The sequence below is a fragment of the Manis pentadactyla genome, chromosome 14, assembly GCF_030020395.1.
Source record: "Manis pentadactyla isolate mManPen7 chromosome 14, mManPen7.hap1, whole genome shotgun sequence".
In the NCBI taxonomy this organism is placed as follows: Eukaryota; Metazoa; Chordata; class Mammalia; order Pholidota; family Manidae; genus Manis; species Manis pentadactyla.
The window spans coordinates 65,580,734-65,595,710 of record NC_080032.1 but is presented as its reverse complement, the minus strand read 5'-3'; the positions used below and the strand labels follow the sequence as shown (position 1 = coordinate 65,595,710).

Below are 14,977 nucleotides of genomic sequence, written 5' to 3'. Positions count from 1 at the left end.
TGAATATAAACATGAGCAACTTTTTCCTGGACGCTTCTCCTTGAGCAAGGGAAACAAAAGCAAAATGAACACATGGAACTACATCAAACTAAAAAGCTTTGTACAGCAAAGGACACCATCAACAGAACAAAAAGGCATCCTAAAGTATGGGAGAATATATTCATAAATGATATATCCGACAAGTGGTTAACATCCAAAATATATAAAGAACTCAACACACCTCAACACCCAAAAAGCAAATAACCTGATTAAAAAATGGGCAGAGGTATGAACAGACAATTATCCAAAGAAGAAATTCAGATGGCAAATTAAAACCATAATGAGATTTCACCTCACACCAGGAAGGATGGCCAGCATCGAAAAGACTAAGAACAACAAATGTTGGCGAGGATGCGGAGAAAGGGGAACCCTCCTACACTGCTGGTGGGAATGTAAGCTAGTTCAACCATTGTGGAAAGCAATATGGAGGTTCCTCAAAAAACTACAAATAGAAATATCATTTGACCCAGGAATACCACTCCTTGGAATTTACCCAAAGAAAACAACTTCCCAGATTCAAAAAGACATATGCACCCCTATGTTTATCACAGCACAGTTTACAATAGCCAATATATGGAAGCAACCTAAGTGTCCATCAGTAGATGAATGGATAAAGAAGAGGTGGTACATATACAGAATGGAATACTATTCAGCCATAAGAAAGAAACAAATCCTACCATTTGCAACAACATGGATGGAGCTGGAGGATATTATGCTCAGTGAAAAAAGCCAGGTGGAGAAAGACAAGTGCCAAATGATTTTCCTCATTTGTGGAGTATAACAACGAAGCAAAGCTGAAGGAACAAAGCAGCAGTGGACTCACAGACTTCAAGAAGGGACTAGCGGTTACCAAAGGGGAGGGGCGGGGGAGGGCGGGTGCAGAGGGAGGGAGAAGGGGATTGAAGGGTATTATGATTGATATACATGGTGGAGGGATCATGGGGAAGACAGGGTAGCACAGAGAAGGCAAATTGTGACTCTGTGGCATCTTACTACAGTGATGGACAGACAGTGACTGCAATGGGGTATTGGTGGGGGGACTCAATAATATGGGTGAATGTAGTAAACACATTGTTTTTCATGTGAAACCTTCATAAGAGTGTATATCTATAATAACTTAATAAAAATAAAATAAATAACTGTTTCACTCTATCAACTCCTGGTCACACCATGTATTTTCAAATGTCTTCATTTTTACCAATCTTGTGGGTGATAATAGTATTTTATTATTTTTTAATTTCTCATTCTTTAATTGTAAATGATATTGAGTGCTTTTTCCTATTCACGATTCATCCAAATTTCTTTTTCTGTGAACTTATGCTTAGTTTATTAGTGTTTTTCTTAAGTTTTAAAAGGTCACTATATATGAATGAAATAAACCTTTAATTTAAGCTATTTTGCAAATATTTCCCCTTTTTCCACCATTTGTATTTTTACTTTGTAGATGGTGGTGTTTTTTTCTGTGAGAAAGAAGCATATTAAATTTTTGCAGTAAAAAGCCAATCTTTCACTTATAACCTCTCCCATATTTTCTCCTACTATTATGTTTTGTTTCATTTTTAATAAGTTTTATCTTTAATAAGTTTCATCTGAAATTCTCTGGTAGATATGGGAATATAAAGATCTAGACTTATTTTTTTAATGAATGTTCTTAAATTCTCATAACTTCAATGAGATAATATGACATTTTCCTGTCCTCTTTTTCCTGTACCATGGCTAATTCATAGTTATCTGTGTGATTTAAACACATTGCCTGATTTTTCTTTTTTTTAACTAAAATTTCTTGGGCAGTAATTTATAGATAATTATAATTTATAGACAATTACAGGCAGTTGCAAGAACAAATACAGAGAGAGTCCATGTACCCTTTACCTAATTTTCATAATGCTATATGTTCTCCATCTCCCACCCTTTCCACCTCATATTAGAGAAACAGGATTTCAGACCAGAATCCACTCTCACACTAGGCTTCACATGGCACTGTGCGCCTCCCTGGAAACTCCCCTCCCTCCCCCAGAGCAGCACAGTATCACCAACACTTACAAAGTGCCCAAAATTTAGTACATAACCAATAAATGTTAGTTAAATGAATCATCCTAAATAAATGAACACTTCCTTTTTCGTTCTAAGACCAGAAGCAACAGTAAAGGCGGTGCCAGCTACAGTTCAGGTCGCAGCACAAGCCCAGAACTTCAGACTTCACGGGGCCGGTGAGAAACCAAGCAGAATGCTGCGCCAGCACGGACCTCTGGATAGGTCTTCTGAAGCACTTGCTCAGGTGCATGTCATTAGAACTATAATATGCTTTCTTAAGGGACATAGAACCAAAGGTTTCATTTCTCATCCCCACCCCCACCCCGTCAGTCTGTAACAAGTGTAACACCACCACCAACTTCCGCAACCAGATCACTTACATATCTGAATCCCAAATGCTGGAGGGCAATGTAAACCATCAAAAATGCATTTTATTTGACTTTAGAAGGAAATCTTTCCCCTTCCCTACAAGGTTTACCAGGACTTCAAGCTTATTTACCTACCAGTTCAGCTTCTGCCCTGACCTACATCGTCTGGAAAACCCACAGGACTTGAACAAGTCCACCCTGTGGTCCTTCCCTTTCTGCATATTCTTTAATAGATTTGCATCCTTCTTCCTGCCTTCTCTGAAACCCCAGATGAGATTGCCTCCCTGTTCTTCATTATCATCCAGTTCATCTGTAATCTCCAGCCCACCCATTCTTATCTTCTCTGAAATTTAAGAGCACACTCCTTACCCATTTGTGTTCTAATGTCTTCAGACTATTGCAACATGCATGATAGAGGCTGAAAATCCATAACTTTATGTTCTATCAACTCTATTTTCTCTTCCTTCAACTCTAAATATATTGCAAGTATCAGCCAACCTATTAAACAGTCAGAATCTAAAGAGACTTAGTGCAATTCTCGCTTCCACCATGCGAGTGCATACTTGCTCAGATCTCTTTTAGCACTGAATATTCAGTATTTTTAATTTTTCCATTCTGTAGAGTAAAAATAACATTATGTTACTGCACATTTCTGTGAACTTTAATGAAATTAATTATTCTTCCATAGTTGATTAGCCATGTGCTTTTCCTTTCCAGCAAATTGCCTGTTCACATCCTTAAGTCGTATTTATGTCATGTATTCTGGATTTGTTTTTACTAAGTCGTGAGCTCTTTTTTTTTTTAATTGAAATAAGATTGATATACAATCTTATATTGGTTTCAAGTATACTATACAGTGGTTCAACAGTTACCCATATTATTAAATCCTCACTCTGACTAGTACAGTTATTATCTATCAATGTAGAAAGATGTTAAGGAATCACTGACTATATGCTCCATGCTGTACTACTATCACCACGACCAACTTACATTATGATTGAGAATTGTTGTGCTCCTGTATCCACCTCAACCCCTCCCCCATGGTAACCACCAGTCACTTCTCAGTGTCTATGAATCTACTGCTGTTTTGTTCATTCTGTGCTGCTTTGTTTTTATAGTCCAGTAGTAAGCTCTTCTTAATAACAGATTTTCAACATCTGTCATGCATGTTGTAAATCTTTTCCACCAGTCTATTACTTGTCTTCTGACTCTTCCCACACAAAAATTCATAATTCTTCTACAGTCAAATCTTCCAATCTTTTCTTTCATGGCTTCTGAGTTTCCTGCCTTGCATGAGAGTTTCTTCTACCTGAAACATTTCACATGTTTTTAAAAATTGTTTGTTGTCTTATGGATTGTATTTCAAATATAAATCCATCCAGAATTTCGAGTCAGGTTAAGGTATGTGTATACATATAAATAAATAAATACACACACACACACACACACACATACACGATTTTTTTAATGATTTGTCAAGTATGGCAGTATATTTTGAAAATAAATCCTTTTTCTACTTTTGATTGCCTAGTAAGAAGTAGGTAAATCAAAATCAAAATACATTAATAACATAAGATCCTGGGATTTATGAATGTGCATTCTATTTTTCTCTGCAATCTTTTTTTTTTTGTATCATTAATCTACAATTACATGAGGAACATTACGATTACTAGACTCCCCCCATCACCAAGTCCCCCCCACGTACCCCATTATAGTCACTGTCCATCAGCGTAGTAAGATGCTACAGAATCACTACTTGTCTTTTCTGTGTTGTACAACCCTCCCTGTGCGCCCTCCCACATTATGTCTGCTAATTGTAATCTTTTTTTTATTATTGAGGTGCAATTGACATACATTATGCTAGTTTCAGGTGGGTAACATAATGATTTAATATTTGTATATATTGCAAAATGATCACCATAATAATTCTAGTTTGTATCTATTACATAGTTACAGAAGTTTTCTTCTCATTAGGAGATCTTTTAAGAATAATTCTCTTAGCAACTTTCAAATATGCAATACAGTGTTATTAACTAGGTCAACATGCTGCACATTATATCCCCAGCATTTATTTATTTTATAAGTAGAAGTAGCTTGTACCTTTTGACACCCAATTCTCCCACCCCTACCCCTGACTCTGGCCATCACCGATCTGTTCTCTGTATCTATGGGCCTGCTTTTTTCTTTTAGATTCCACACATAACTGAGATCACGATATTCATCTTTCTCTGACATTTCACTTAACAGAATGCCCTCTTGCTCCTTTCCATGTTGCAAATGACAAGATTTCATTCTTTTGGTAGGGGTGTGGGGGGGGTGAGGATGGGGGTGACGAAATATTTTATTTCTTTTTATTTTTTTATTGAAGACTGGTTAATATACAATATTATATTCATTTTGGGTATGCAACGTAGTGGTCTGATGATTTTATACTTTACAAAATGCTCACCATGATAAGTTAGTTACCAAGACTTCATTCTTTTCTATGGCAGAATAACATTCACATATATATTCATATATAATAATAAATGTTTATATTGAAAATTAATTAATAATATAATTATATTCACTTATAATATTATAATAATATTCACATATATCTATCACATTTTCTTTACCCATTTATCCACTGATGAAGATTTAAGGTTTTCCCATATCTTGGCTGCTATAAATATTGCTGAAATCTTTTCAGGTTAGTGTTTCTGTTTCTTAGGGTAAATACTTAAAGTGGAATTGATGAATCATAGAGTAGTTCTACTTTTAATATGTTGAGGAACCACCATGCCATTTTCCATAGTAGTGCCAATTTACATTCCCATCCACAGTGCACAAAGATTCCCTTTTCTCCACATCCTCACCAGCATTTGTTATCTCTTGTCTTTTTGCTATTAGCCATTCTAACTGATATGCAGTGATACCTTTGCAGTTTTGATTTGCATTTCCCTGATGGTTAGTGGCGTAGAGCACCTTTACATGTACTTGTTGACCATCTGTATGGCTTCTTTAGAAAAATGTCTGTTCAGATCCTCTGCCCATTTTTAAATCAGATGTTTTTTTGCTATTGAGTTATATTAGTTCTTTACATATTTTGGATATTAACCTTTATCAGATATGTAACTTGCAAATATTTTCTCCCATTAAGTAGGTTGCCTTTTCTTTTTGCAGATGGTTTCTTTTGCTGTGCAGCAGCTTTTTAGTTTGATATAATCTCACTTGTTAATTTTTGTTTTTGTTTCCTTTGCTTTTGGTGTCAAATCCAAGAAATCATGTCCAAGACCAATATCAAGGAGCTTACTGCCTATGTTTTCTTCCAGAAGTGTTATAGTTTCAGGTCTCACATTCAAGTCTTTAACCCATTTCAAGTTTGTTGTATATGGTGTAAGAAAGCATTTTGGTCTCATTGTTTTCCATGTAGATGTCCAGTTTTCCAATACCATTTATTGAAGAGACTATTTATTCTCAGTGTATATTCTTAGCTCCTTTGTCATATATTAATCGATCATATTACATGTGTGGCTTTACTTCTGAGCTTTCTATTCTGCTTCATTGATTCTTGTGTCTGTTTTTATGCCAGCACCATACTGTCTTGATCACTTCTACAATCTTGACTTTCACTTCTAATAGTTGCCTTCATAGTGTTATTATTATATTTTTCTACATTATATGCATCCTTGCATTCCTCAAATCTCATGTGAAAAAACATGGGTTAAAAAATATCTCTCCCTGAATATAAATACTTCAGCATTAATCTACTACATACAATATAAAATCTAATCTTTTTTATTTTTTTCTGACAAAACCTGTGGCCTGAAAAAGGTGTGAGCCTGTGTATTTAAGGAGCTGAGAATGTTGGAGAAACAAACGGCACGCTTGGACAAGAGATGTGGGAAACATTTCAAAAGATGGAATTTGAGTCCCAAAGGTAAAAAAGTTGTTAAGGTAGAAAGAGATCTGGAAAAAAGAAAAATGGGAGTGAGAGGAGTGAGACAGGCCGAGGGACAGATCTCAGAGATTCTTCTATGGCTTGTTAAAGTATTTATTACTTATAAGTAATGAGTGGCAGACACTGAAAACTTTAAGCAGGAAGTGTCATGTTTACACATATGTTTTAGACCTATTACTCTAATATCCATATAGAGGATGAATTTGAGAGAGACAATATGCTGCTTTGCTATATTGAATATTTTGAGTTGTAGGAGCTTGAAAAACAACAAATGCAAGGAGACACTTTTCTCTGACCTCCCTTTATCTGCCTGAAGACAAATCCTGCAAAAAGAACCCAATTGTCACAAAGCCCCTCCCAGGGATTTTCAACAACCAGGGAAAATGGACTCAGCACAGGACAGACTAGAAGGCAGTACCACACCCAGACAGACTGTATCACAAACTAATTTACCTCCTATCTTCTAAGGGCCATTCATCTTTTCTAAAAATCATTTACTCCCTAAGAGGCCCAGATTCCCTCCTTTTCTTTCTCTGTTAGAATATTTAATCCTGGATTAAAGAGCCAGGATTAGTCACTGAGCGAATCATTTTTCCCTAGGTATCTCTCATGTATGCAAAAGTATACATCTTAATAAACCATTACTTTTCTCTTGTTAATCTGTCTTTAATTACAGGGTTCTCAGCTAAGAAATCAGAAGGGTGGAAAGAACACTGTTTTTCTTCCCCTACAGTAGTAAATAATAGCTAACATTTCTTTAGCACTTCCCACACACCTGGCATTCTGCTATCACCTCACATGTTTTTTCTCTTATTATTCCTACAAGGACTCTGTGAAGTAATTACTACAGCTACTGACATTTTACAGATATAGAAATTAAGGCTCTGTAACATCTTTGTATGTTGGCAGATAGTAACTGCATTAGTTGGGATGAAGATTTAATAATGTGTGTAACTGTTGAACTACTGTGTTGCATACTTAAAACCCCTCTAAGACTGAATATCCATACTTCAAAAAAAAATAATTAACAAATTAATAAAAATAAAAAAGAAACTGAAGCTCTACATTAATGAGTAGGATTTGAAAGCCTGTCTTTCTAGCTCCAGAGCCAGAAACTCATCCATTGAACTCAAAATGCCATGGGCAAAAACAACAACAAAAACTGAGATTCTTGTTATATTTACAAATTTTTAGTCACCACCTCCTCTTTCTCCAAAATTCGAATTTACAGCTTTTGGAGTCAGGCCATAGACTCTTAAAGCTGATTTTTTTAACACCTTCATCAAGATGTAATTCATGCATATACAATTTACCAACTTGAAGTGTACAATTCACTGGTTTTACATCATTACTGTTTTTGGAATTTCAGATTTAACAGGCATCTTAGTTCATTCTGTAGATGTGCCCAAAATACCATTTTGAGAAAAATGTTCTTAACCACTATGCTGTATGCCTCGCAGCAGAATACACAAACATGCCCAACACAGTATCTCTCCAGTAAAATGAAGAACTCAACCCATGTTGAATATGAATGTTCAGCCTGCAAACAACTATGAAAGGAGTGTTAACACTGATCTTCCACTTCACATCAGACATCATCATGAAAGATTAAAATTTAATATTTAGTGGAATCAAATACCAGTTTTTGGTAACTAGGTGACAGAATTTTATAGCAAAAATATTTTCTTCACAGTGTAATTTGCTTTTATGTAGTATAATGAACAGCTTTTTTTCAACTCGCAATATTACGTAGCCCATGGCTCCTAGTCATCAAACTCTGCATTAAAAATATTTTTCTTCATTTATCATTTATTAAAATATTTACTGAGCATCTTCCTATAAACAGATATAAATTTAGGTCTAGATGAATAAGATATATAAAGATCTTACTATCGTGGAGTTTCCATGATTGAAAAGTCCATGGGGAATATTTAACATCAATCATTTGACCAGTTTCTTAATTTTCAAATTATTCTAGGCTATTATTATTTATCCATGCATTTTGATCATAATCAGATGCCATAATTACATTAGCAACCTATGTTAAAAGATAAGTGGTCATCCACATGAAAAGATGCTCCACATCCCTAGTTATCAGAGAAATGCAAATTAAAACCACAATGAGATATCGCCTCACACCAGTATGGATGGCTGCCATCCAAAAGACAAACAACAACAAATGTTGGCAAGGTTGTGGAGAAAGGGGAACCCTCCTACACTGCTGGTGGGAATGTAAATTAGTTCAACCATTGTGGAAAGCAGTATAGAGGTTCCTCAAAATGCTCAAAATAGACATACCATTTGACCCAGGAATTCCACTCCTAGGAATTTACCCAAAGAATATAATTTCTCAGAATCAAAAAGACAGATGCACCCCTATGTTTATTGCAGCACTATTTACAATAGCCAAGAAATGGAAGCAACCTAAATGTCCATCAGTAGATGAATGGATAAAGAAGATGTGGTACATATACACAATGGAATATTATTCAGCCATAAGAAGAAAAGAAATCCTACAATTTGCAACAACATGGATGGAGCTAGAGGGTATTATGCTCAGTGAAATAAGCCAAGCGGAGAAAGACTAATACCAAATGATTTCACTCATATGTGGAGTATAAGAACAAAGAAAAACTGAAGGAACAAAACAGCAGCAGAACCACAGAACCCAAGAATGGACTAACAGTTACCAAAGGGAAAGGGACTGGGGAGAATAGGAGGGAAGGAAGGGATAAGGACAGGGAAGAAGAAAGGGGGTATTACGATTAGCATGTATAATGTGGGGGCGGGGAATGGGGAGGGCTGTACAAACAGAGAAGACAAGTAGTGATTCTACAGCATCTTACTACGCTGATGGACAGTGACTGTAATGGGGTTTGTGAGGGGGACTTGGTGAAGGGGGGAGTCTAGTAAACATAATGTTCTTCATGTAATTGCAGATTAATGATAAGGAAAGAAAGAAGAAATAAATAAAAGAAAAGGAAAGAAAGAGAGAGAGAGAGAGAGAGAGAGAGAGAGAGAGAGAGAAGAAAGAAAGCAGGAAGGAAAGAGAAAGAAAGAAAGAAAGAAGAAAGAGAGAGAGAAAGAGAGAGAGAGAGAGAGAGAAAGAAAAGAAAGGAAGAAAGGAAGAAAGAGAGAGAAAGAAAGAAAAGAAAGGAAGAAAGAAAGAAAGAAAAGAGAAAGAAGAAAGAAAGGAAGAAAGAAAGAAAGAAAGAAAGAAAGAAGGAAGGAAGGAAGGAAGGAAGGAAGGAAGGAAGGAAGAAAGAAAGAAAGAAAGAAAGATAAGTGGTCATCAAAGAAAATTAAGCAACAAAAATAACTTTAAAAATTTGAATGGATACTAGAGAAAAATAGACCTAAATTAATCCTTATTTTTACTGTGGCATGTTTCAGTTTTTTTTTTTTCTCTCCATTTTCTCTTCCTATCTTAGATTAATGATTGGAGGGTTAATATATTTCCTGTGATGGTACAATAAAAGCATGTTTTAGAGAATATATTCATAAATGACATATCCAATAAGGGATTAACATCCAAAACATATAAAGAGATCACGCGCCTCAACACCCAAAAAGCAAATAACCTGATAAAAAAATGGGCAGAGGATATGAACAGACACTTCTCCAAAGAAGAAAGTCAGATGGCCAACAGGCACATGAAAAGATGCTCCACATTGCTAATCATCAGGGAAATGCAAATTAAAACCACAATGAGATATCACCTCACACCAGTTAGGATGGGCAACATCCAAAAGACAAACAACAACAAATGCTGGTGAGGATGCAGAGAAAGGGGAACCCTCCTACATTGCTGGTGGGAATGTAAGCTAATTCAACCATTGAGGAAAGCAATATATCGGTTCCTCAAAAAACTAAAAATAGAAATACCATTTGACCCAGGAATTCCACTCCTAGGAATTTGCCCTAAAAATGCAGTTTCCCAGTTTCAAAAAGACATACGCACCCCTATGCTTATCACAGCACTATTTACAACAATAGCCAAGATACGGAAGCAACCTAAGGGTCTATCAGTAGATGAATGGGTAAAGAAGATGTGGTACATATACACAATGGAATATTATTCAGCCATAAGAAGAAAACAAATCCTACCATGTGCAACAATATGGATGGAACTAGAGGGTATTATGCTCAGTGAAATAAGCCAGGCAGAGAAAGACAAGTACCAAATGGTTTCACTTATTTGTGGAGCATAACAACAAAGCAAAAACTGAAGGAACAAAACAGCAGCAGACTCGCAGAACCCAAGAATGGACTAGCGATTACCAAAGGGAAAGGGGTTAGGGAGGGTGGGGGGAAAGGAGGGAGAAGGGTATTAAGGGGTATTATGATTAGCACACATAATATAGAGGGGGCATGGGGAAGGCAGTATAGCACAGAGAAGATAAGACAGTGACTGTAATGGGTATGTGGTGGGGCCTTGATAATAGGGGGGAATCTAATAACCACAATGTTGCTCATGTGAAACCTTCATAAGATTGTATATCAATGATAACTTAATAAAAAGAATTTAAGTTAGATACAGTTTTGAAATAGATATGTCTCTGATTCAAAGTCAAATCAATTATTCCAAAAAAGATGAGACAGTTTTGTAAATGTGGTTGCAAATATTAAAGGAAAGAAATTTCTGTAGTTGGATTCAGTTCCTAGAAAAAGCTTAGGTATGTTTAGAACACTTTGCAAATATATTTTTCAACTACACTTCATGAAATCTAATACAGATAAAACATTTGTGATGAAAATTTTGTGTCTGAATTCAGTTGTGCTCTAAGTTAAAAGACACATTTCAATGACAGTGTGGAAAAAAGAAAGTGAAATCTCATTAATAATGTTCTTATTGATTACATGTTGAAATGACAATATTGTACATGTTAAATAAAATATATTAAAATTAAAAAATAATAATAAATTCCATGCAGAAATGCCATCCTTCTAACCTGCTTCAAGCCAATGCATATGCACAGTGAAGTTTTATCATTCAGAAATCATACTCTGTTATGGTGAATAAATACTAAATTGCTCTACAATGAAGCACTGCAGCACAGAACAGAGTACACTGCCCGACACATGGGCAGAGCTGGAAGAGCACGTGTGGAATGGGTTTCACAGGACACTTACTGGGTGATCGGCATCAAGCTCAGAACCATACATGGGGACTCTATGAAAGCATTTGTCTAATTCAGAGATCTTCCGGGGGACCCAGGGCACATCCTCTAGCTCTGCTGAAAACAGTGCAGGTTCAAAAACATTAGCTCACAGAGTGTTTTCCCCTTTGCCACATTTGTCAGATTGCAAAATTACCAACAAGAAAAACCTGACCTTGCCTTCTTCTCCTGTCCAAATATTCTCCGGCAGATTCAGCGTCACAAATATAGTTTGAAATTTCAGCAACTGAATGAGCTCCTTGAATTCAGTTTTGCCACACTCACAGTCCACGAAGGTTTCAACCTCCGAACTTCTTCACCGGGATTTCCTGGACCTAGTATGAAACATGTTCACATGTTTTTCCTGCAGAAACATAAGCAACATCTCTAAATCACCTTGAGGGCACAATAAAAGGGATACCACGGGCTGTTGCTGTTCAACTTTTCAGCAACACGGTGCCAAGGGCCCAGGAAGGAGGAAGGAAAAGACAATCTCCTTGCTCTTTGGTTGACTGAAACATGGAAATGTGTTCAATAGAGACTGTAGGTAGCTTTTTATATCTCATTAAAAAGGGGGAGAGGCATTAAGGTATAAAAGGAACTACACAATGTATTATAATTATGAACACCATTTCCCAGAGCAGTCCACATTCCACTGGTGGTGTGTTTGATTATTTGGGGGGAAAGTTAGCTTATCCTATTATCATATAATCCCCATTTGTATTTTTATTTTCTTATGATTCCAAAGAACATAATTAAAACTCAAACCCCTGGTTTTCTAGGGATATAAAGTTTCCCTTATGAATTAAAGTTTAGAAATAAAATAATCTTTGAAAAAATAAGTGAATAGTACAAATGGCAGGCAAATGAGACAAAACTGAGGAGTTGGTAGGAAAATGACTGATGTTTGGGAAACACGGCCAAAGTGTAGCACACATTGTAGGAAAAGATAAGGAAGCAAGGTAAGTGTCCATCAGTAGATGAATGGATAAAGATGTGTACATATACACAATGGAATAATATTCAGCCATAAGAAGAAAGAAATCCTGCCATTTGCAACAACATGGATGGATCCAGAGGGTATTATGCTCAGTGAAATAAGGCAGGCAGAGAAAGACAAATCCCATTGGTTTCACTTATTCGTGGGATATAAAGACAAAGCAAAACAGAAGGAACAAAATGGCAGTAGACTCAAAGACAGTGAGAAGGGACTAGTGGTTACCAAGGGGGAGGAGATGGGCCAGGTGGGGCAGAGGGGGAAGGGAATAAAGGGGCACAATAATTTGCAATCACTATATAGGTTGGTCACGGGGACGGTAGTACAGCACAGAGAATAGAGTTAATGACTCTAAAACATCTTACTATGTTGATGGACAGTGACCACACTGGAGTTGTTGAGGATTTAATAATATGGGTGAATGTTGACCCACTGTGTTGTAACAAATCCCTTCCAACATCTTATAGTTCCCAGTAACTCCCTGTATGAATAAAGAAAGATTATAACTCAGGATGTTTGAGGACTTGGGAATTTACTTGGCACCATGGATAAATTCCATTTTAAATATTTTTGGATAAAGATTATTTAGGAAAGTGACAAAAATTTCTCAAAGAAGGGATCTAAATGTTGACTGATAATGACAAGAGGGGAAAAAGCTAAACCTGGTAAATAAATGTTAATGTATTAGGGGTTTTACATACATTATCTCATTTAAGCCTCACATTAACCCTGTGGGATAATAATGTCACTATGAAGGGTAGCAGAATATGCCACCCCAAAATATGGCACTTTTGCATAAGGATTATTTTGAACTAAAGGCACTGAAAAAACAGCAGATGGAAGAAAGGTGCTCTGACTTCCCATTTTCTCCTGAAAGTAGGAGACAAAACTCCCATATGAAAAATGTCCTCCCTATACCAGAAGTAAAAGAGTATTCTTACACCAGAGATGGGGAATGTGGGTCCAGAGAAATCTAAGTAAGCCTGTTAAAACCCTTATCTTCCTTTAGTGTCCCTATATATTTTAGTTACTTTTTCAAAATTACTAGTCTTTTTTCAACTTTGTTAGAAACATTTACATACTAACTGCTTTTGAGTCTTCATTTTCCTGTGAAGAATCCCATGTATATAAAAATATTAAATAAACTACTTCTCTCTTATTAATCTGTTTTATGTCAACTTAACTCTTAGGCCCAGCCAGAGACCCTCAAAAGACGGAGGTGAAGTTTTGCCTTTCCTCCAGATGTTTTGCAGGTAGTGTAACTTGAAAATCCGACAGGTTATATTAACCTGCCCGAGGTCAAATTGCTGGAATAATGACAGATCCGGAATTCAAACCAATGTCTTTGACTAACCCCCAACTCCTACCTTTCCAGGTTCCCCCAAACCATACCACACTACTTACAATTTATAGGAATGAGGGTAGAAGGATGGGATTAACCTGAGGGAAATTTGCCAGGGGAAAAACAGAATCCCAAAAGTCTAGAGATCTCCCGTGACCACAGGATCTTCATCTTTTTTGGCTATAACCGTGGACGTCTGGAGAACAGACGCCATCCAACTGGTAATAAAGATCTTAAGGAAAGATATCTTTGAAAGCAATGAGTATGGAACAAATAATATGTTCTGGGAGCAGGCAATAAATTCAAGGAGAGGAAAGGGCTGGGGAAACGGGAGATCGAATGCTAGAATAGATAAGGGCATGGGTGAAACAGGAGTCCTTAAAAGAAAACAGACCAACCTGTCACAGCCAAGAGGGGCCTTAATGACATAATGGAGACATAATGACGAAATGTAATGTGGTATCCCGGATAGGATTCTGGAACGGAAAAAGCGCTGTGATCCCTCCTGCCGGGCGGAAGCGGCAGCAAGGCGGAACCCAGCGGCGGGCGCCCCTGCTCGCGGCCGGAGCCGGAAGGGGCGCGGCACCCCGGCGCGGACGCGGGGCCTGGAGCCAGCCGGCAGTGCTGAGCCCTCCCGGCGCAGCCCGGGTCTGGCGGCGGCTCTTAGGGACGGGGACGGCTGCCGCTCGTGGGCCCCGCCTTAGTATTTAGAAATGATGGAAATAGAGGAGATGCCACTCAAGTTATAGACCATTCTGGGTTCACCTGGAGTGTGTAGAGAGTAAACGTTGGCAGGAGGTGAACTGCCGACTGCCGTGACCCCAGCTGCTCTGCCTGGTCCCCCCTGGGCCTGGACAGGGGCGCAGGCCGTGGAGCCCACGCTCTCGGCGCGTCCCGCTGCCGCAAGAGCGTTTCCCTTAGAAACACCTGACGATGCTTATTCAAGCAAGACTGGGTGGGAGCCCTCTCAGACTGCTTCATCGTTTATATCGGAGAGAGTTGGCTTAGCTGGTCCCATTACACGTTTTCTATCTGAAGAATACAGCTTTCCCAGATAGCATTTGTTGTTCAAAAATATAGGGTAGTTGCCCTAGA

At 37.5% G+C, this 14,977-nt stretch overlaps 1 protein-coding gene across 1 annotated transcript in view; it reads left to right on the top strand.

Annotated features, from left to right (window-relative positions):
* Positions 1-14,586, top strand: part of NANOGNB (NANOG neighbor homeobox) — a 52,843-nt gene extending 38,257 nt beyond the window's left edge. The window contains exon 4 of the mRNA XM_057491280.1: positions 14,355-14,586. Within this exon, the coding sequence (XP_057347263.1) occupies positions 14,355-14,586 (232 nt within the window). The remainder of the gene's footprint in view (positions 1-14,354) is intronic.
* Positions 14,587-14,977: the final 391 nt, after the last annotated feature.